The 24,009-nt window shown below is 40.6% G+C and overlaps 1 protein-coding gene across 2 annotated transcripts; it reads right to left on the minus strand.

Annotated features, from left to right (window-relative positions):
• Window positions 1–812: 812 nt before the first annotated feature.
• VPS26C (VPS26 endosomal protein sorting factor C) lies at window positions 813–23,730 on the minus strand. 2 transcript variants are annotated; one of them, XM_062622329.1, is made up of 8 exons: window positions 23,334–23,730; window positions 14,342–14,485; window positions 13,833–13,982; window positions 10,369–10,449; window positions 7,777–7,851; window positions 3,868–4,018; window positions 3,376–3,528; window positions 813–1,470 (listed from the first exon to the last, which is right to left on the minus strand). In XM_062622329.1, the coding sequence occupies exons 1-8, from the start codon at window positions 23,388–23,390 to the stop codon at window positions 1,388–1,390; spliced, it is 894 nt and encodes a 297-aa protein (XP_062478313.1). In that variant the 5' UTR covers window positions 23,391–23,730; the 3' UTR covers window positions 813–1,387. The 2 variants fall into 2 exon arrangements, with proteins under 2 accessions (XP_062478313.1, XP_062478314.1); XM_062622330.1 differs by lacking the exon at window positions 23,334–23,730 and adding an exon at window positions 16,868–16,888.
• Between the last annotated feature and the right edge of the window lie 279 nt (window positions 23,731–24,009).

Here is a 24,009-nt window from a genome sequence, read left to right on the forward strand (position 1 = left end):
AGCCCAGAAAGCCAAGCATGGCCTGGGCTGATCAAAAGGAATTCAACCAGCAGATTAAGGGAGGTGAGGGTGGTTAGCAGTTGTATTGTGCCTCAGTTGTGTTTATTGTTTATTTTCCTTTCCCCTTTTAGTTTTATATTCACTCCCCTTGTTATTTCCCTTAAAATTATTATTATTATTAGTAGTAGTAGTAGTATATTATACTTTAGTTACTGGACTGTTCTTATCTCAACACTTGGGATTTGCATTCTTTTGATTCTCCTCTCCATCCTGCCCGGGGGGAAGGAAGGGAAGGGTGAGGGAGCAGCTGCGTGGTACCGAGTTACCGGCTGGGCTTTAATCACATCTACTCTGGACGCTGGGGCCTGGGGCAGGATGGACAAAGTCCGTCCTTCAAAACGTTGATGGTAGGATGTGATAGTGGCACTTGAGCAGCAGGTGGCACTCTTGCACCACCATCCAGACTAGAGAGAGCACCTTTCCTTAATCCCGTACCGGTTCCTGATCTTAATGTGTTTTACATTCTAGTAAATATCTACCCCCTCCTGGCCCAAGAGTGTTGCAAGACAAAAGTAAGAATTCCAGATGGTATTCCTAAAGGTGATACAGAACTAGGGCTAACCCTAGAACTGAAGCTTCCTGCTTCACAGTGCTGCTGGCTACAGCTAAAGGAAACCATTTCAAGCACTTAATTCTGTCGTTTCAAGTTGTCATCTTTACACTTATACTCTATATAATACACAAGAACCTCAGTTCTAAGCATTCCTCTGGTACGGACTTCTGTTCCCCATTTGACCAAAACACCCTTGGTGTTATTTCACATCATTATTTGTTACACATCACTTACTTCACGTTCATCCTTCAATATTTATCCCACATCACCACCCTGTCTGTGTTGCTGTAGCACCATTTATTATGCCTTCAAAGACACGATTCAGTATTATATTACAAGTCCCATACCCTCCCCCCCCAGTATATATACACCATATATAACAGGACTTACTATGTTTAAGAGGTCTTCAAAGGCCTTTGGAACAAATATTACAAAATTAAATGAAGAGAGAAACTTACTACATATTTCTACAACTTGTAGAAATATACAGAATCATTCCTTCAGGATCTGTCAGAGGAAAATCGGAGAAAACATGGTGGTTGGAGTCAGAAAGACACCTGACATGGCTGTCTGGATAGATATCTCCACACAGGCTATTGTGAGGCAGGCAAAGGGGTAGCACGATTTACAGGGAACTGAAGATACAAGAACCTCCAGGAGAGAGAAGGAAGTGATGTGTTTCCAGTTCAAGTAAGAAACTGGTAAAATTTCACTTTGCCTCTGAAGAATTCTGTGCCTTTTCATTAAATCCTCAAGTGATTCTCCTCTGGCTGTTTACATCCTGCAGAGCTTCAGTGGAAAGTTCTCTGTGATGAGGTGATCATCGTGCAGAAGGACAACGATGTTAACTTCAAACTCTAGAAGAGGGGGGAATAACAAAATTAGAGTCATGGAATCACAGAATGGTTTGGGTTTGAAAGGACCTTAAGATCATCTCGTTCCAACCCCCCTGCCACGGGCAGGGACACCTCACACTAAACCATGTCACCCAAGGCTCTGCCCAGCCTGGCCTTGGACACTGCCAGGGATGGAGCATTTACAGCTTCCCTGGGCAACCCATTCCAGTGCCTCACCACCCTCATAGTAAAGAAGTTCCTCCTCATATCTAACCTGAACTTCCCCTGTTTAAACTCATTATCCCTTGTCCTATTGCTACAGTCCCTGATGAAGGGTCCTTTGTGGATCTGAACTGTAGCAGTAAGAGGAGAGGCAGGCAGTTCCTGCTCTCATGCACAGCACTTCTCAGAGCTCTTCCAAGCCTCTCCAGTACCCTGCATTTTCCTGTGGCATGAACATGGTACTCCAGGCAGAACCCCACCCCAGGCATCCAACCCAGTCTTCAGACCATTCCTAGAGAACCTTGGTTTGTTCTCATCTTTGGGACTCCTCTGGATTCATTTCTGTATCATTGACAAACTATGACATCTGGTTTTCCCGACAACAGGCAGAGTTCAAGCCTCCAAGATTAAGATGCTTTGAGAAAGATGGCTCACACCAATATGCGTTGCTCAGGCATGGCAATTGAAGAGCTGGGGAGGAGATGACTCCTCTGCTGTCAGCACATAACAGAACTTTAGAATCGTGCATCACACGTGGCCTTATGAAATTAAACACCAACATCTAATAAACCTGCAAGCTGTGATAAAATTTCAAAGTCTGCTCTTTGGACAGTACATTGTGTTGTTCAAAACCAAAATCAGATCGATAAAGAATCCTAAGTAGAGATAGGATACAAAGTCAGGTAGAGTTAATAAATGAAGGGAACCAGAGATCAAATTAAACTGAAAATAACTGTCCTTTTTTGGAATCTTCATAACTTCTTAGAAGTAGATACTACACTAACAGGAGCCATTTGTCACTGTAAATTGCTGTTCAACAGCTACAAATGGCAAAAAGTAAAGAGTAGAAGTATTCTGGGGAAACATCACTGTACACATCAGGTGTGAGAGAGCTCTTGAGGGAACAGGTAAACAGATAGGCAGAGCTGGAAAACTAGTTGTGCACATTTGTCTGAGGTGTACAGCAGAAAATTTCCAGGGACTTCAGCTGGGAAGGACCCTAAAGGCAGGGACTTGTAGCTTCAATCTGATACAATAAAACCAAAAAAGAAAACCAGTAGATTCTAGCAGGATGAAGGGAAGAAAACGAGGCTAGCAATGAGAATTTTTGCAGTAATTACTTGAACAAGTGAGGTATTTGTGAAGGAAAGTGTTCAAAGGAAAAAAAAAAAGCAGGAAGAAGTATCTGGTATGGATAAAGAAAAGCAAAGTCACATGCAAAAAGAAAAGCCACATGCAGCCTAACTTCTGAGTCTGTGCACCAGGAAAATGGGAAAAAAGGAGAGGAAATGGAAAGAGAAGTTCTCAGTGATGGTGAAAGAAGGAAGGGATCATCTTGGCATTTTATTCTTGGACTATTACTCAAGTGTTTAACACATATAATTTTTTGGTAGAAAAAACCCTAACCCTGCCATTACACTGCTGCTCCTGTCCCTTTACCATATAATTCTAGTAGTGAGAAGTAGCTTAACAGCTGCACAACTAGTTTTAGTTGTAAGTATTTGGGCTGTATTTTCTCAATCTACATGAAATACAGCAGACTACATTCCTATTCAGGGACTGCAGGGAAACAGTGATATCCTTGGTGCTTCTTGCAGCCCTGGCAGCGACTTATCCTGTTACCTGCCAGAAGCTGAAGTGAAACTCAGAAACTTCCCTCAGGTGAAAGACACCAACACAGCATAAAGCCCTACACACACTTACCGACTTTGAAGTTTGTTGTTTCCAGGGTAGGGCAGGTGAACAACCTGGGAAACACCATGTATATAGGAACTGGCAGGCCCCTGCAGACATCCCCATCAGCAATCTGAATATTCTGTATCTCTGTGGCATCTCTGGCGTACCCTTCCGCACACCCTGGTGAAAGTGGGAGATTCAGAGGGAAGGGAAAAAGAGAACACAGTGGCCAAAATTTAAAACTTAAGACAAAGATGCACTGGGGCTAGGGGGTGAGATACGTGTGGGCAAAATGTTTTTCCCTTTGACCTGCACGTTTTCACAGGAGCAGTCTGAGTTAAGGGTAGCAGAGGTTATCTAAATTAATGTTTGGACTGTTCCACCTAAGGCACAAAACAATTGTTTGCAAGTCTTTTTAATTAGATGGCTTTTGACAATCTTTCATATTTAAGCTGAAAAAGCACAGGGAGTAGCTACTGCAGTCTGTTCTGTACACATTCCACTGACAGAGAAACTTACCACAGGTTTCCACACGTACTAACTGCAGCTCGATGCTTTTGACTGCAGCCTCTGCATTCTCCACTATCAGCTGCCCTGTCAGTGGCTGTGTAATGATACACTTTGTAGAACTGAGATGACCTCTGATGAGAAATTCTGGAAGTGAGGCTCTCTAAAACGATTATGGGGAGGGGGGAAGAGAAAAAGACAAAACTGTAAAAGCAGACTAAGAAAAAAAAACCTTACAGAAAGGTGCCAAAATATGTAGGAGATCCCCCAAAGCTGCAAAGTTAAGAATTTAAAAGTTCAAAAATGCCTCAAGAAACTCAATCTCTTTACATACGCATCCTTATGCAGATGCATTAAGATATCTCTTAGTACTCCTGTTCCCCTTGACATGCATCACCCCCCTACTCATCCCATCCACAGGAGCTTTTTCTGACAAAACCTGCACTGACAAAACCTGGCCACTGCAATGAATCCAGAAGTCAGAACTGCATGGTGAAGGAGGCAGGCTGGCAGGAACTCATAGGATGGGCAAGTAGGCTAGGAGTGCTCTAAGAACCCCATAGTGGTCCCATTTTGTTACAGGTTACAATACAGTCTCTCATTTCAGTGACTTTCCTACCCTTTAACATTTCTCTCTCCTAGTCACTAGCATTGGGAGGGAAGACAGACATTTCAAACCCTTTGTTTGATGCAAGATGTAGCATACTGTGTATGTACTGAGACACCAATTAAGGACAATTAACAGAGAGCTTAATTTACATAAAAGATCACACTTTCAACATTTTCTTAACAGCAAGCATGTTTCCTACTTCTTAAGGAAGGAGCAGTAAGAACAGCTGACTGAGGATGACAATCTGTAAATCAGTTTCCATGAAAGACCAAAGCAGGGGATTGCTCCCCCTGCCCTCCCCTTTTTAGGCCAGCAGGCACCACAGATATTCTCTGCCAGCAAAAAACAACTTGTGTGCACAAGATCCAGTTAAAAGTTCTGGCAGGAGCCATACTGAAACAGTCAAGCTTTCTACCCACATCTTCAGCTTGTATCTTCACCATCCAGCTTTCTTCAAGCTGTTTGAGCACCCTGCTCTAACTTTCCCCTTTTGCAAGCCTTATTCTCTCCCTCCTTAATTTTTTGTTATTGACATCTTTGATGTTAGACCCTACCTTCCAACCATCTGTTCACACTGGCTTGTGGCATTGTGTTTCCTTGCCCATGTTACTGATTTTCCCTTCTTCCAAACCACCTCTCTTGTCGAAAACTTTTTTCCTCCCAATCTGTTTGGCTTGCTTCTGAGTCCTGGCTGCCAGTAGCAATGGCAGTAGCTATTGTTTAGACTGTTTCACTCAGATACCCAACACCTCTGCAGAATTTAGCTGTTCCACTCAAAACAAATCTTGGGGGGAAATAAAAAGTGAGGAATTTTCATGCCTTTAGTAAACGAGTATTTTCTCCTAACTTAAGTAACAGAAGTTACATCCCTGACAAAACCATCCTATGAAATACTGAGTCCTAATGATGTATTGGTAAAATGCTTTCTTATTGTATGATCCCTCACACATTCTTCTCATCGCCACTATCAGTAAACAGAGAGCTGTTTCCTTGGGACATCATACAGCTATGCCCTGAAACTTAGTGGTCAGGAAGCTAAGAGACAGAGATAAAAGGAACTTGCAGAATGAGAACTCAAGGCCATTTTTCTCAATCTTAGTCTATGAGACCTGTTTTTTTAAAGGTACTGCTCTTATTGGCACTCCTAGGTAGGTCTTCTCTCATGGGGCCTACCATCTAGTTCATCATTCCCCTCAGAGAATCAAGAACACAGAAGCAAATCGATCCTGGTTTTTCATCCAATGTCTTTGTGTTTGCTCAGCTACTTCAAACCTCCTGATCAGTTTTCTAGTAGTCCACCAGAAACTATAGGTCTGTCATAATCTCCAGACAAGCAGAGAATTTAAATTTTAACGTTTTAAGTATACCAAAACAATGACTTTTTCTACCTATCCACTGGGTAGTCACTTCAGACCACACATTTCATATGTTTTTCTGAGACCAGCTAGCACTGTTTGTGCTACCATACACATTCAACACTATTCCTTAGACGGCTCCATATTTAAACACCAAGATCTGCTGGATCAGAGATGTCAGAAGTTTTAGAACCTACTTCTGTAGTTATGTACTTGAAATAGCAAAAGGTGCAAGGTCTGTTAAGAAAGAGCTTTTAATGGACTTTCATGACTTGCTATGCCAGTGAGTAGACTTATCAAGATACAGAAGAGAAAGAAGAAATAGAAAATCATTTATATGGAAACATGGTTCATAGGAAGAGCAGACTGCTGAGAGCTTACTATTTAGCAGTAGTAGCAAAAGAAATTTTACTGCCAAGAGTAGTTATTATATCCTTACATTTAGAAAGACTTGTTTTCAGCATGCAGCAGTCACCATGAGACATGAGAGGCTGCTGGAAACAACCTGCTCATCCTCTAACTCAGTGGGACTTAGCTGGTTTGTTTTCTAGAATCACCTCCTCTATGCTCAAGAATGGCCTATTCCAACATGCAGAATGTTAAGCAAAGGTAGGAAGAGACCTGCATGGATGAAAAAGATACTACTGTTAAAAATCATAACAAGGAAGTATACAAAAGATGGAAGTAGAGTCAGGTGACCCCAGAGGAACATAAAATGAGTATCCAAGTGTGCAGGGATGGCTTTGGGAAAGCCAGAAAACACGTGGAGTTAAATCAAGAGACAGGAAGGACAACACAGACCTAGTGACAAGAGACAGGAAAAGGACAGAGGCACTTAATGTCTTCTCTAACTCAGACTTTACTGATAAGATTTGCCTTCAGAAAACCCAGGCACCTGCAACCACAGGGGAAGTCTGGAGCAAGGAACAGTTATTCTTGGCAGAGAAGGAGCAGGTTGGAGAACATTTAAACAGTCTGGATGTACACAGGTCCATTGGACCTTACGGGACGCACCCACAAGTGCTGAGGAAACTGACCCATGTTCCCCTGAGGCCAATCTTGATTATCTTTGCAAGGCTGTCATGAACAAAAAAGGTTCCTGAACATCACCCTTATCTTAATGATTTATTCTTAACTCTGTGAGGGTGGTCAAACACTGTAACGCTGCCGAGCGGTTGCAAGTCCCCATTCTTTGAGATATTGAAAGCTTGACTACACATGGCCCTGAGCAACCTGCTCAAGATGACTCTGCTCTAGGCACAGGTGATCGACTAACCAATCCCTAGAGGTCCCTTCTAGCTGCAGTGATTTGGAGAACATGTAAAATAAGGTTAACAATAGCATGAAACAACTTGACAGCTGAATAAGAGGTCTGTTTTGAGAAACAAGTGGAAAAGTAGGTCTAAATTCAGAAGCCTGGGACCAAGAGCAATGGAAGACAAATTGGGGATGCAGAAGGGAAGCCTAAAGCAGGAAAACAGTCCTATTAACAAAAAGAGCACAAGAGGAAAATCTGGAAAAAAGAGGGTGGACAAACAGAAACAAGTGTTCAGAAAGCTAAATGACCAAAATAACTACTAATGTTCATCCAGACTTCCCAAAGCCACATGGGGCTGTAGAAAGAGGCATAAACAAGGATCCAAATGTACATTTTTAAAGGATCTTGACTACACCAGGTTTAGAATGGGTTTTTTTGCTTCGCTGCCATCTTTCACTCAGAAAAGTTATAAAAATGTTTAACCATTACTGGACAAAGGTCTACCTTACATTAGTCACCACCACCACAAGAGACCAGACAGAATCACTGTACTGCTTACACAAGTGGGGAAAAAAAAAGAGAAGGGGAGGGGGGGAAAGAGAGAACTGATTATCTATAGGACAGCATTTAACCATTCCTCTCTTGTTCTCACTAAGAATCACAGAGGCATTACGTTTAAATAATATGAAAAGCCTTACCTCTTTAACATTTTGCAAAGTTTCGGGAGTGATTGTGAAGTCTACTGGGCTTGGCATCAGTTTCCCTTTCTGTGACTACAAGTAATGAAAGAGTTAAACCGCAAACTATGATTTACGAAACACACACAGGAATATTAAAAAAGACAAAGTCAAGCAACCATAGGATGTGTTATTTTGCAGGATTCTCTTCATACTGAAAGTATGCATCTTTAATAAAAAAAAATATTTCTTGCCTTTGTTATTAAATAACATTACAGCATTGTCTATCACAAATCTGAACTACAGAAACAAAACCATGTCAATTTTTGGTTACTTTGTGTTTGCCAAATAACAACCTCTTTGCTCTCCATTTGTAAGTTTTGGCATACACTCTACCTACACTGGGGGAGAAAAAGGGAAAACAAAACCAAATCATGCAGTTGACTAACACCCCTGGAAATAAAGAAATACACTACCTATCTGAAGCATAGGATACACCTTAGAAAACAGTTAAATTTCACATTTCTGTATTTACAAATAATTGCATTTTATCTATTACTTGCAATGTTTCCTTTTGTTATTAATACTTAGTGAATTTGGGCAGGCCAGAGAAGGGGAAGATTATAAATGAACTTGCTTCATTGTTTCAAACATGTTTGAGCACAAACATCTCTGAGCATTCTGCTGCCCTTTCAATAACAACTCAGGTCTCATAAGCCATCCTCACGTTACTAGGAGATCATCAAATCATCATTCCATCCTCAGATGATGGAATCAAGCATAGCATTGATTTAACGGGCTTAGCATTCCAGCTTTTTTAACTGTAAAATAAAGAAAACTTGGTCCAGGTTAGCTTTCCAGGCTAGAGAAAAAAATTTGGGGCACATTACTAGAGTTCTTCAGTATCTATTCACACCATTTATCACAAAACCAAGAGGTCTTTCTGTAAGTGGCTGAATGAGCCCTGAGCTCGGTTGAGATGAAACCTGTACTCTGAATAAGGAAGGCACGCTTTGCTTACCATTCACTGACCTCTCTCTCCATCCTTATCTCAGTGAGATGCACTGTCTTTCCCCTACGTATTTAGAATAAGTAGCCAGCACAGCATCAATTCCGAGTCCCAGCTGCATATATCTTGGAGTTGGCAGAGCACACCACCACCAATGGGCTTAACTTGAATTCTTAGTTAGGATCTACCCTCACTACTTAAGAATTCAAAATAGCTTCTGCTGCCCAGCTGCAAGATGGAAGATATTAGCAGACTTGACTGTATTTTCCCATAAATGAGTAACTCTGGCAAAGAATAAGGTTAAGGGAAATGGTACATTGAGCACTGACAACGAGAATTATATGTTCAGTAAAACCTCATTAATTCACCCTGACTGAGAGACTCATGATTTACTGACTTGTGATCTAAGAAGTGCTGTAGTGGGAACAAGAAATAAACCCAGGAAACTGCACGGTATGTAATTTGTTCACTATTTTGACAAGTGTGGCTTACTTATAATGTAATAATGGACCAATAAAGTGTAGCATAATATTTCAAAAAAAATGAAATCTTACTGACAGGAAACTTCTTCATAGCACCTAGGTACATCTTTAAAAAAGCAACTAAATTTTTTAAAAGGTACTATAGAACTAAAATAACCCATTTCCACCATTATTCATAAGTAAAACAAGAGTCTAATACTTTACTGCCCCATTAACAGTTCAGAGGAATGAGACAAACAGTATGTTCTAACAAGTTGTGGGTGGAAAAAGATACTTAATTAGGCCTGCACAGGCTGTACTGACATCAGATGCTCTGGACATGCATAAAGTCAACATAAACTAAAAACCAATCTGATAAAGGAACTTCAAATAACAAAGCAGCACAGCGTTCCTTGGGAGATAAGCCAATCTCATCCCACAACGGTATCTCCATTGGAGGAGGAGGAATGCTGTCTCCATGCTGCTAACTGCAAGATGTGGATATTTGTTAACCTAGTTATCTTAGCATATTGCCAACCATAGGCTTACTTAATAGCAAAGGTGATTAAGCTGACAAGCTTCTTATTTCCAACTTGATGCGATCCCAGCTTTGATACTTTGAGTAAGGGCTCTCAATTGTAGTTAGCCATCTGAATAACAGATATCAGACATTTTCTCTTCACCAACAAACTCCTGGTTTTGGAACAGGCATTGTGCCTAGAACCTTTGGCTAACAAATGCTTGGATAATCTGAAACAGTGTTTAGACCACCACCATAATGTTTAACCACACCTGTGTTTCAGAACTGAAAGGATGAATAAGAGAACAAACTCAGTACAGTATAAAATCATCTTATAAACCAAATTCTCTTTATACTGTTTTCTTTAAATGAAGAGAGATGTGTTATTCTAATCAGAAGCAACTGACACCCTATCTCTTCTGGATGGTTTTGTTTTGAGGCCTCTTCCTTACTCGTACATATCCCTATATATATATATATATATATATATATATATATACACATTTAATTGTTACAAATTACATGGTTTTACTCAGGTTTCAAGCCTTACTGCCAAACTTTACATAAAGTGGAAAAAAAATATAAAAATCTCACTTTGTATGGTTAATACAAATCACACTTACCAGTGAGTGGACAATGAATTCACAAGTCTTAGTTAGGTCTTTTGCCAGCAGAGAACGTTTCATATCACACCGTAGGGTATACTAGCAAGAACAGGATGGCAGAGAACAAAAAGAGAGACTTAATTAACATTTCCTCTTTCTCTTGACTTTTCATCTTTTTATTAAATATGTGCAGAATGTTACTCTTATTAATATTTAAGGTATCATTTAAAACAGATTAGTAGGCAATGTACACCCTCATGATGGGGAAAGGGGAAAGAGGTAAGAGGTATAGTGATTTTAGATACTCCCAAATGAAAGCTGCTTTTTCTTTGAGTTTACAGTCCCCATGTCATTTGGAAAAGCTTTCCGTATCTTCTGCATTATATAACAACCTGTAAGATTGAGGGACTAATTCACTGACAGAGTGGTATTCTTTTATGGCTTCAGCACCCAAATTACATTCAGTTAAGTGATTATGGTACTGCTTTTCACCACACTTTGGATACGTGATTATCAGTAAGATATATTCATAGCCCCTCTAATTTTAAATCTACTGTAAAATTGAATTTAAATATGCATATAACTGTTACCACTGTTAATGGGGAACTGTCTTCAGCCACACATCTGAACTTAAAAGCAGCAGCGGACAGTAAAATCAGGCAACAAGGTTAATTTTGCTGTTCACTGTTCAAAGCCTTGCTGACAATTTCCTCCCATTTCTCCCCTAACAAAAAGGAGCCATAAACCAATGACTGAAAAATAGTAGGACCTTCATTATCACAGTAATCATATACTTCAGCATCTATAACACGCTGTTCAACATCCTTACAAGATAAGGAATTTGTTGGGGTGTTTTGGGTTCTTTTTGTTTTGTTTGTTTAGTTTTTCATTCCTTCTTTACAGATGAGGAATTGGCAAAAATAGGTGCAATCAAACTAGGGGTTAATTCAGTTAATAACTGAATGTCTCTCTGATGTCTCTCTGCACATAACCTGAATATACGTGCAAGAAAGACACTGGGAAGCACTACCTCTACCCACCCCATACATACTACGGTTTCCACTGAAGCTGATCACTGTTGAACAGACCTTCTATTACTGCACTATACTTCACTCGGACCAGGGAACACAGTACAATGAGGCAGCAGGACCATAAAGGCCTTGGAATTTGGCTCACAGCTTCCCCATCAGTGGATAATTAGAAGGTCTCTGCAAGAGGACAGAGTCTTGAATCTTGAAACTGAACCCCCAGCTAATATACTAATACCTACATCAAGAAAGAGAGGCTTGCTTTTAAATTGCACAGGACTTCGACAAAGGTCTAGGAACTGTTTCTTAAACAGCACCTCAACACTACATTTTCCTCTTCAGGAGAGTACAGCTCTCACAGGTGGGCTGAAATTTAATGATTAACCTTTTAATTACATTTTATTGCCAGCTTGTAAAGAGAAGCTATGTAAATGAAGGCACAACAAGCAAAACAGATATTCACTGGTAAAGTATACTTTAAAACAACTGATATCGATCATAGGCAAGTTATCTGGATACAGAAAGCAACTCGACCAGTTTTGCACCATTTTTGACATACCTTCTACAAACAACAGATGTTACATTAGAAAGAAAGCCAAGGCTGAAAAAAACATGAGAACTACTTAAACATCTGGATGTAGACAAAAAAACAAGGGAATTTTTCTTATAGTTACTTCCAATAGGCTAGTAGGTAGGGGGTTTTCCTGTGGGTTTTTGGTTTGTTAGGGTTTGTTTTTAAATCCCAGACTCAACTAAATAGCCAAAAGTTTTATACTTTGCCATCAAATCCAATACTGAGTGAGCTACAAGTGGAAAAAAAATAAACCAAACAAAAAACCAACCAACCAAAGCCCAACAAACAAAAGACCCCCCACACACACACAAAGAATAAACCAGCAGCTTTATAACCCACTGATTCTCCATCAGCAGTAATTTTGAAATTTTTTGCATTTAATGGCTCCTTCAATTTTTTCCTTGAAGAAAAAAAACCCACCCAACCTAAAATGCACTCCTCAGTCAGAAAAAGCATTGTCTAACACAGAATTTATATTCAAGAGATGGCTGAAGACTTTTCCCTCACAAAAAAACCCTAAACCCTGACAAACACACACACAAAAAATCCCAACCCAAAACCCAAACCAATGAACCCACCTATGGTAAGACAATTTTTAACCAAAAAAGGTCAAATTTCAAAACTGTGTTTCCACGAGATTCTGTTACAAGCATGTGGTCCCTACAGATTTGGGCAGGAAATGTTACTATTCATCTCCACAGGAAAGCAAACAATTCATGATTTTGAAAACGCTACAAGCTCTCAACACTTTGGTTTGAGTCTTCATTTTGATATCACACATTTGTTTGGACCAAAAGGACACTGCGGTGCAGTCTTTCTTCATGAAGAAAATGTAGTTGTCTACAACATAAGGAGGGATCACAGTAGCTCTGTGAAGGTATTTCAGGCAACACTTCTTGTTACTCTTCTGTTTATACCACCATTCTTAAAAGATTTACTCCATTATGGAAGGCATGAAACAATAAGTGATGGAAAGATTTCCTCTATTTAGAGGATACTTCTCATAAATGAATGCAGGAAAACAGATTCTGAACACTAAATGGCTTCATTACTGTAGGATTTATCCCCATGTCTTAAAACCGATCTGCTAAGTCAATAAACTTATTTTTTAACATTTTAGTATTAGCAATAATTTTTGTCTACTGCGCTAACAAAATCTCACTGGTACTAGGCAACCAGTACACACACTTGTATCTGGGTATGTACTATTATACAGATTATCTACAAAATGATAAATGCAACTTCTTTCACAATAAAATCAGAACTCTGTAAGAGAGCTGTGCAAGATCTAACTATTGTAGCAAATTAACAGATCTTTCTTAACCCAAAGCTCCTCTTTCCAGTATGCTTTTAATTCTTATACTTCCCATGTTACATTTAATTAGTTTCATTACTATCAACTATTTACAATGAAAAGCTTAAACTTGCTGAAAAAGAGAAGAGACTTCACTTTTTTTTTTTAGCAACATTATCTTGATGGGATTCTGAGATCTCAGGATGGTTCCTTTGCCACACTTAAGAGTGTTACCACCTGTGGAAAGTGTGACTCCAAGAAACTCAAAGTGAAAACCTAGAAACTACCTACAAACCAGTACTTTGAAGGTTAACATGTATCATTATTTTTAATCTTAATTTATATTTAGAAAACACAGTACATACCAGAAGAATGCTGTATTAATAAAGGAAAGCTTAGAAGCTACTTACTTCAAAGGATCTCTGATTTCTGCTCATTCTTCTAATTAGAGAAAAGATACTGCACCATGAAAACTTTATTGCAAAACTTTACCCTCTGCTTCCACGGAATAAAAGATGCTTTAGAGTAAATACATGCTGCAAACTAACAACAGTTCAGATTTTTTGTACAGACATGACTGCCTTACCTGAATATTAACAAAGACACCGTGATATGTCTCATACAGAACTTTGTTGCCCTTTGTTTGCAATGGAAACTCAAACGGAATTTCTGTCTTGCCACTGGGAAGCTTCCCTGGTTTTACCATTTCAATAGTGCTGTTAATAATTTGAATAGGCTGCAAAGATAAACATTAAGATGTTTAGATTGGAGTGACAGCCCCACCATTTCAAGGACTAGCAACACTCACTGAACAGACTTTGTGAATTTCGAGAAACTCAGGTGTTTATTCACAGCACAGAGCATCATTCAGTAACTTATTATTTATGTTACTGTATTTCAGCCCCAAAGAAAACTCTCAAAACAGTGCATGCTCCTTCCCAAAATGTCATCATATATCACTAGATAATACTCAGCATTTTTCTGCTATCATTTACATAGGATGAAGTGCTATAACTACTTGAAAGTCATTAAGGAAAGATTTGAGAAAAAAGACAAACGTTTTGTGCTAAAAATACTAATCTGCACAGGTCTTACCTTGACAGAATTATAGAAGGCTTCGAACACACCCACACTTTTGGCACTAAGCTGCAGATTTACTGATCCTTCCATTGTCAACGAGATACCTTGGTGCTGGACTGCGTCCTTACTTGTTATGACCACAACTCCAGAAAGAACTTCCTAATAGGAGAAAAGACAACAGGAAAATAATTGTTTAAATAAATTTCTTCTATAGCTGTTACTCAGACTGTGTGCTAGCTGATTTCCAAACTCAAAAGCACTGTTCCTAGAGAACAGTCTAATCTTGTCAGAGAAGACAAATACTGATACCGAAAGCAGTGTGAGGAAGAGAACTCTGTACTTCTAGTTTCTTTCTTTAAAAATATTGTCCTCTTCCTTGCAGAAGTACTGATCCAAGCTTCAATTTCTTTCCAAAGTTTCACAATCTTCCTCTTCAGAAAGATGAAAAATATCCTCATGAACAAGTATCAGGTCAGCTGGTAACAAACAAGTTCAATTTCACATGATAGAATGAAATCCCAGGAGGAATTTTTATATGAAGAGCGGGACAGCCAGACATGGGAGATGAAAGAGAAGGCATAACTATGAAAGTGATGGCCAAGCTGAGGATAAGACTCTTTTCAAGAGTGGAGTGGAACAGGTTTAAAATAAATAAATAAATAGTTGCTCTGCTACACCAGGAAATTCCATGCTACAATGGGAATCGAAGGCACAAGTTGTATGAGTCAAGCAATGCATCACTTATCCCATTAAGAATGTTTTGTCTACTAAACGGTATTTGGACAAGAACACTGCATCTTGAAAGTATCAACTTAGAAGTTCTAACACTGGAAAAAAAAAGAGATTAACTGCAGGAGAACAACATGCAGTTCATTTTACATACCCTATAGTTTATCCTTCACCTCTCCTACAACAAAGAATCCACTCCAAGTCAGTGTTCAACGTCAACCATTCATACACATCTGGAAATACGCGGAAGTGATTTGAGAACCTGCGAAAGTTTCTTGGGGCTAGCCTTCTCTTCTGCTATACGGTAATGCTCCCTCCACCTTCACCAGGCTTGTAAGCTAGACACCAAACTACAGATCACTCCAAACCAAGAATTCAGAGACTGCCCACTCTACACTCAACCAGTTAAAACCAGTCTAGTTATGTACATCTCTGACTGACGCTACTTGAATTTTGCCAGCCTTTTGTCTTTACTAGAGGTACATACAGGATGACAATATAGAAAATGGGTCAGGGGGTTTAAAGCAGAACAGGACAGCAGAAGAACATCAAGCATCACAACAAAGGCTGACACACTGAAAGTCTGAAGAGGACCTGCAGCAATTGGGAAATGCCAGGAACAGGAGGCACAAGCACAAAAGGACAGTGAAGAAAAGCTGACCTAAATACTGTACTGCTTTGCTAACAGGCTTTAATTAGTACAAGCAATTAGGTTACTGCTTTGAAAAATGAGTACAGCTGAACTATAAGAAGCATGGACAATCCTGAACATACAAACTGCTTTAATAAATGAGAAGTCTCCCACCACACAGCAAAAACCTATTCCAGAGCTACTGCCTACATGCTTTCACACGATAAGGATGTACACATTTAGGGCAGAACAAAGAGTGACTTGAAGTTATATATTATTTTTTCTTATAACACTCAATGTCTCTTAAGAAATAAAAAAAAACCCTCAAGACTACTTTCTAACAAAACTTTTAAAGGTTACTAATGTGGGGGAGAGGGAAGAACCATGAAAAAGATGCAACAGTCTTTATTTATATAATATTCATATTTCTGTTTGATGTGTTGGGAGGTGGTCAGCTATGTATTTTCTGGGGAAGAGCCATTTTGTGTAAGGTCAGAGACCCCTCTAAATACAAAGCTGTCAGTAAACTTGTCCTTCTAAAAAGTAAAAAACAAAGAACATAACCCTACCAAGATGTTAAAATACTTACAGTTAGCACACGATTTATGAGAAAACTCATTTTGCAAAACATTTGCAAATATATACCATTTGCAAAAGCTAGGCAGCATCATGTCATACTAAAATAGTATTGTTCATATTAAAAGGGGTTTGTTCAGCTTTAACACCACAAAACTAAAGGCACAGAGAATGTCACCATTGGAATCAATCCCCTTGTACTGCCATATCAAAAGGGGTTTTTTAGCTCTAACACCACAAAAATAAAGGCATAGAGAATGTCGCCATTGGAATCAATCCCCTTGTACTACAGTGTAGTAAATTACAATCATCTGTTCTTGTTCACTTCTTCCCTTCTCACTTACTAGAAACTCCTCATGGCTTCAGCACAGGACGACAAAACTTTGAAAGATGGAACTAAGCTAATACAGCTCTACACAGAATTATTCATCCCAAAAAAGTAACACTCCATAGGAAGGCCAGCGTATTATGTGAAACAGAGAAGTGAGATACATGTTCTAAGCTGCAAACAAAACATCTTTGTTAAGAAGACTGTCTCAGGTTAATAACCCTGAACAAGCTCTTTCAGCTTTCTGTTCTCAGTTCCCTACCACTCAGATACGTACATGACACTTTGAAAGCTTTGGTCACTTCCAAGGTCATAACTAAGATGAACAACTGCTTCATGTGATCCAGCAGCACAATCCCTTGTTTCTCCAGTTGTGCAGCAGAGTTACCAAGGTCTGGCTGAGGACAATTTGGAATTATTTTCAATCAATAACATGAAATGGTTCATAACACAGCACAGAATCTCATCTTAAGTCCTAAGCCATATCCAAAGACTTCTGACTGAACTAGGCAGCCATTCAGTACCCATAAGCTTTCTGTAAAGACTGGAAGGATCAAAGCATGCACTATGGCATACCATAAATTGTTGGGCCAACTACTTTCAGTGTGCAAATTTTTACTAATTCCAGTCTGTTTACACTGTCAGATCTGTTTGCTACATTCATGAGCTAGAAAAAATAATTTTAGCTAGATATTACGTATTTTCAGATTGTATCTAATCACTTGAGAGCATCCCTAATAAAATCAGAGTAATTCTTTTTTTGTTCTTTTCTCAAATGCAAGGTAGCTTTGAATAAACAACAAACCACAAGGCAGATTTAAAGAACACTTGAAATCTGTCATCACTCATTTTGAGGTGTTGGCAATAGGAGAGGATGTCATATCTAATGCCATACAGAAATGCCTAACATTTCTCTCGTTCCATTTGATAGCCACTATACATCTATAGATTAAGCTTATCCTTATTTTGGTAGAATGCAAGTCCACAGTCAGCTGGTTACCAACAAGATGCCTTAGGTTCCTCTTAGATTCCACTTTCCACATCACAGGCATTCACTTTTAGGACAAACAGCTGACAATTTAAAAATTCACATTAAGTGCAGGTACATCACATTTACTAAATATTCCTGATCATTTTCTTCCACATCTATTCCTCTAGGCAAGCCACCCGCAAATCTTAACTATGTATTCTTCTGGTTATTTAGACAGAAACTGACCACATTCAATAGAAAAAGCCCACTAAACTCAACTAACTAGTCATTAGATGCTTTAAAACCTCAATGCTCAGATATACTAATTACTTTGCCTTTTTTTAGGGAAAAGGAAAATTTGAAGCAAATTTTGTGGCAACACAGCACCCCAGAGAGAACTGAGTTGGACAATGGGACTCATTTCTGGAACAACCTTATAGACACTTGGGCCAAAGAGCATGGCATTGAGTGGGTATATCACATCCCCTACCATGCACCAGCCTCTAGGAAAATTGAACAGTACAATGGGCTGTTAAAAACTACACTGAGAGCAATGGGTGGTGGGACTTTCAAACACTGGGATACACGCTTACCAAAGGCCACCTGGCTGGTCAACACCAGAGGATTTGCCAACAGGGCTGGCCCAGCCCAGTCAGAACTTTTACATCTGTAGAGGGGGGATAAAGTTCCTGTGCTGCACATAAAGAATTTGCTGGGGAAGATCAGTCTGGGTTATTCCTGCTTCAGGTAAAGGCAAACCCACTCTTGGGATTGCTTTTGCTATGGGACCTGGATATACTTGGTGGGTAATGAGGGAAGATGGGGAAGTCCGATGTGTACCTCAAGGTGATTTGATTTTATGAGAAAACAGCCAATGAACTCAATTGTATGCTGTTGCTTGCTGTGTAGCACTTTTATAGCCCACCAACCAGGTGCCTTTGAGTCACCAGCAACTGGCCCTGACTTCCCTCCGAGCATCATCCCAACAAAGAATGAACTTTGACGAAACCAGACGAGCTCAGCAGTGACCAGACGAGTTCCGCAGTGTCATCAGCAGGCAACAGTCCAACACTGCATACAGTCACTCCTGCTCTGAAAGACTGTTACAAGAGATGGAGCCCAACATCATGGACCAGACAAACTCAGCAGCTTTATATGGATTGGTCCATGCACTAGGTAACGGTATCTCTCTCTTTGTGTGTGTGTGTGTCTCATATATATGAGACAAGAGTGATGGGGTATTGAAAAATGTGGGATCTCAGCATGACATGAATGGTATGGAATAAGGGGTGGATACTGTCCTGGGTTCAGCAGTAGCAGTCATGTTTCTCCGTCTTAGTAGCTGGTGCAGTGCTGTGGTTTTGACTTTCAGCCTGGGAACAACACTGGTAACACCGATGTTTTTAGTTACTGCCCAAACGTTTAGTCTGACCAAGGACTTTCTGAGTCTCATGGTCTACCAGGAGGAAGCAGAGACAGGACACCTGACCCAAACTAACCGAAGGGGCATTCCATACCCCAGCACATCATGCCCAGTATATAACCTGGGGGAAGTTACCCGGAAGGGCTACATCACTGCTTGGGTCTGGCTGGGTATTGGTTGGCAGGTGGCGAGCGGTTGTATTCTCTTCCCTTGTTATTTCTCTTATCATTATTATTATTATTATTATCATTGGTGGTAGCAGTAGTGGGTTTGTATTATACCTTAGTTACTGGACTGTCCTTATCTCAACCCGTGGGAGTTACAGTCTTTCGATTCTCCTCCTCATCCCTCTGGGGGTGGGGGTGAGCAAGCAGCTGTATGGTTCTGAGTTACTGGCTGGGCTTAAACCACGACAGCTTCCTTATGGGCAAATTTTGATTTAAGAATATTTTGGACTCACTTGTCACTAAAAGTTTTCACTGTTGTTAACTATAGTACCTTTCTTTGTACAATGCATTTTTCAGGCCTTTCAGCCTACAATTCTTCTAATTATCAATCTCAGAATTCCTCCCGTCATCCTGTTTGGGTTTTCGAAATAAAACACATCATTAGTTGTGCCTGTCTCCTCATTCTTCTAGCATTCCAGAGTTTATTAAATGAGCCTCAATGGCTCAAGAATTCTCTATCCAATTAAATAAAAAGCCTCCTGAACAGATCTTTTGTTCTTAGGAACTTAAACACTGTTTTACTGCAATAAGCCATATTTTGCTATTTATTAGGATCCATTTTATTGTCTTTTTGTTCTTAAATACCCTTTTTGTATTTTTTTTTCTTTAAAAATGCTTTTACTTTTTTGGTCCAACAAGTGGGAAGCTTCTTTTTTACTCACAATTTAAAGCAACCTGTTTAAGCTAGCTTTTCTCAAACTGAAGTCTGGACAAAATAAAGGTCTTTGTTTGCTCAGTTCCTCCAGTTTCTGGTGATTATAAATAATGAATACAGAAATTGGTTACTGTTTATCACAGCATGTTATTTTAACCAACTTCCTTTTTAAAACCAGGAACACAATCTCAGGCTTGCATGATGCATGACTATTTGACAAATTTTGTGTTCAATTTCTCACAATTAGAAAGGAGCAGTCAACACAGAAGTAAGGAACTAAAAAGAACAGAACAGTTGCCTACTCAACTACCTAGAACTAAAGAAAGTCTTAAGAAGTGAACTGACTTCCATCTGGCATAGGAGATTGCTTTGCAACAATGAGAAATGATTGAATTCAGCTGGATTTAGTATAACCCAGGCAACTGTGGCAGGAGGTAGTTTGACCCAACCCAAGACAACAGGGAAGGTTTTGAAGGTTCTATTGTATGATATTTCAGGACCAAAGAGAAATTTTAAACATCTTGACCGGGTCGGAAAAGCCTGTAATGAAATGTGTGCATCACTCTGACCGTGTAAAGAACAAAAACCAAGTTATTCAGCCTTTATTTTCTTGGTTGGCTATTTGCTTTAGGCATACCTTTATCTTCTCCACACACCAGCCTTCTCATACATACTTTCAACAAAATTTTTCCCTAACAAGACTCAAATTCAGTTCTGCAATAAAGTAAGATATAAATTCATTAACTTTCAGAGTTCTCTCCTAGAAGTTTTTAATGTAAACTCCTGCACCTTCAGGGTCTTATTTAGCATGGAATTTACCATTAAGAGATTGTCAGAACTTGTTAAATACGGGTCTCTCCTCTGTTTCCCTTTACTCTTTCACTGCTTGAGGGAATAAAGGTTTATAGCAAATACACTCAATAGTTGTAAAGATGCTGGCTGATGTACACAAAACAGATTGAGAGATGCCGACTGCTAAAAACCCTACTTCATCCAGACTACATGCTCTCAAGATGTACAAAATCAGTGCTGTAATGGTAATGCCATGCTGATCCCTCCTTTGAAGAGTGGCTGAAATCAGCCATGGCCATTACCTGGTCTTTGGTCTATTATCACCTAACACCAGAGGCTGAGATCCTTTAGACTGCTCTTCATCCACCCCACTTTGTTTGTCCAATTTCCTGCTTGACTATATCTCTTCTTTTGGCTATACACAAGACTGTTCTGATACCAACTGTTCCAATACCCTGTATTTTACTTGGAAGACATTCATAAGAAAAACTAAAAAGGATGCCCATGATAATTTTTTTTATTACCGTTATTACTTTTTTGAGTGTCTTGCAATTGAATACTACCTTGGTCCAGCTTACTGCATAGCCAATACTGTCAGCACAAGAAAGGTGGCAGAAATTAAATGCTAGGTGGGTGGCATGATCTTGGGCAAATTATGACTTAGAATGTTTCAGCAATTTTTTATGCTGTTATGATGCAACAGGCATAACAAAAAGAGTATTATGCCAGTGCATAATTTAGGCATCACCTTCTTCCAAATCCAAATGTGGGTTTAAATACATTCGGGGTGGGTGGTCTGTGTGTATGTGGAAATCAAATCTAGCTACAGTACCCCTAGCGCCTTCAAACGAATAACTAGACATACACACTGGGATTAACTACTCTCTTTACTAAAGGAGTCCATTTTCAAGTAGCATTGATGCAAGCGTATTTTGGGATGAAAGCTGCCATAGACTAAAGCTATTATTAGCACAACTACTGTCACTGAAGTATAACCAGTAAATTCCTAAAAATAAAAAACAACAAACCAAACCTCAAAATCAAACCCGTGTACATTCTACACGTAATTGAAGAGAGATCTGTAATTCCTTCATATCCCTATGAAATTTCTATTAAAAATGCATGTGTTTCTAGTGTACATTTCTTTCATCATGTTTTCACATCACTCAAGACCTGCAAATTTCAGGCCTAGTTAACGAACTAAAACTATAAACCTTTTCACATAGAGCTAAAGTAGAAGCAAACAAAAAAGACCACCTATAAATATCTTCTTTAATTTCAGCTTAAAGACATAAGAAATATCCCTTTCCTGCAAAATAATCTAGTTTAAAATGATATAAGGCAAGCCATGTGAAGAAACTGAAAATGGGCATAGCCATACAGTACTGAAATAAGTAAGGTCCTTCTAATACAGTGCATTAGCAAAACAATGTGAAAGTGAGACACAGAAAGTAGCCTTTACCACTATGACACCATACTTAAAGGATGTGCTGTTCACAAACTGATAATTTAGCTTTCTGAAAGTCATCCTTTAGGTGATTTAACATCTGCGGAACAGATGCTGCATACCCTTTCATCCAAATCTGTTTAAAGCAGTATTCCAGCATTAAAAACCTTTAACACATCAAAACAAGTTTTATACACTGTAACAACCAAAACTACTAATTTACAGGAAAGCAGTATGTGAAAAGTTTTTTTAGAATACCAGTGTGTGGCTGGATAACAAAAAAAAAAAAAGGAAAGGAGGACCTGAAAATTTCAGCTGAAACAATATTTCTAGAAAAATAGTGATTGAAAAAAATATTGAAAACATAAGCCAAGTGTTTGGGTTTTTTTTTATTTTATTTTTAAACTGTGCTTGAAGCCTTCAACAATGAAAAAAAGGCACAAAGTTTTTCCAAGTAGCTGCAGAAGTTGAACGATCACTTTATTACTATCAATAACTACATCAGTGAAAAAAGTTAAGAAATCAGACTTCTGTACAGCGGCAGGAAAGAAAAACAAAAGTTGGATCTGTTCTTGCTTAAGTACTTCATCCAAGAGGATATTTCCTATCAGGTGCAAACATCTTGAGACACTTTCACGTTTCTTGCAGAGCACAGAAACGAAACAAGACTCTAACCTATATACTGTGCTGAAGCACCAGTCGTGCTGCAATGCACAAGTATTAATGACTGAACGACACTGCCCCATACGTGAACTCCACAGTCACTCCTCGGGGAGCCTTACTCCTTCCTTCCCTCCCTCCCTCCCGAAGCCCTGCCGCCCCCCGCAGAGATTTGCTGGAGGTCCTCACTCAGCACCGTCGCGCTAGCTGGGGACAATGGAAGAATAAAAAGCAGGCTTTAATCCTAAAGCCGTGCCGGAGCCCAGGACCGCTTTGCTACAGGAGGCAGGAGAAATCCGTGGCGTTCTCGGCAGAGGAGCTAAGGGAGAGCCACGGAGTGGGCAGAGGTGATGGAGAGGAAAGCTCGGAGCAGGGGGGGAAGTAAACCTTCCCCCAGCTCGCTGGCAACAGGCTGCAAGCCCCCTACAGCCCCACCTCCACGGTAAAGAACGACGCAAAGCAGAAAGCGCCCTCCTGCCTCAGAGCTGCCAGGAAGTTCCCGGGCTGCCGGCAAGTCCCAGAGCAAAGCTGGGAGCCCAGGCAGGGAGCCCCGTGTTGGCCGCACTCACCCCGCAGCGGTAGACCTTGTTGGCCCGCTTGATCTTGATGTCCAGCGCCGTGCCCATTGCCGCCGCGGCCGCGCGGTGTCACGTGGAGGCAGGCTGGTCACATGACCCAGCCGCAGGAAGAGAGCCATTCCCCAACCGCCCGCTTCCGCCCGCGAGGGGGGGTGCGTGTGTCTGCCCCGCGAACATCCGGGTCTCCGGTGGCGTCACTTCTCAGCCGGTGACTGCACTTCCCGGTTGGCTCCGCCCACTTCCTGGCAGCCATAGCAACGGGGAGGGGTGTTCTTCCCGCCTGGCGGAGGCCGTGGGGCCGAGAAGGGGTGCGGCGGCACGCCCTGGGGACTGACGGCCGCTCCGGGATGGGACCGCCGCGGGCGCCACCGGGCTTGGCCTGGCCTGGCCTGGCCTGGCCCGGCCCGGCCCGGCCCGGCCCGGCCCTGCCCGGCTGGCCTGCTGCGACATGTCGGCGGCGGTGCCAGCGCGAAGGCAGAGCATGCGCAGGGCGGCTCTGCTGTAACGGTCGAGGCCGGAGGGCGGGAGGGGAAGGTGTTCTGCGCGTGCGCAGCCGTTACCTCAGGGTGGTGCGCGTCCTGCCCGTTGGTGGGAGTGGAGAGGTGGAGCTGATGCTCAGAGCCCTGTGGGTAGAGCTGGTGCCCCTGGGCCGTGGCCGGGGATGAAG

The sequence above is a fragment of the Pezoporus occidentalis genome, unplaced genomic scaffold (genome assembly GCF_034315485.1).
Source record: "Pezoporus occidentalis ecotype Australia unplaced genomic scaffold, CSIRO_AGI_Poc_V1 ctg24, whole genome shotgun sequence".
NCBI lineage: Eukaryota > Metazoa > Chordata > Aves > Psittaciformes > Psittacidae > Pezoporus > Pezoporus occidentalis.

What these genes read in the sequence shown, in the direction of transcription:
- VPS26C (XM_062622329.1), bottom strand. Translation starts at nt 23,390, where the DNA reads ATGGGCACGGCGCTGGACATCAAGATCAAGCGGGCCAACAAGGTCTAC. An exon ending in CTTTGCAAAATGTTAAAGAG is followed by an intron (nt 4,019 to 7,776) that starts GTAAGGCTTTTC and finishes TAATCGTTTTAG; the next exon opens with AGAGCCTCACTTCCAGAATT. An exon ending in AACAACAAACTTCAAAGTCG is followed by an intron (nt 1,471 to 3,375) that starts GTAAGTGTGTGT and finishes CCCCTCTTCTAG; the next exon opens with AGTTTGAAGTTAACATCGTT.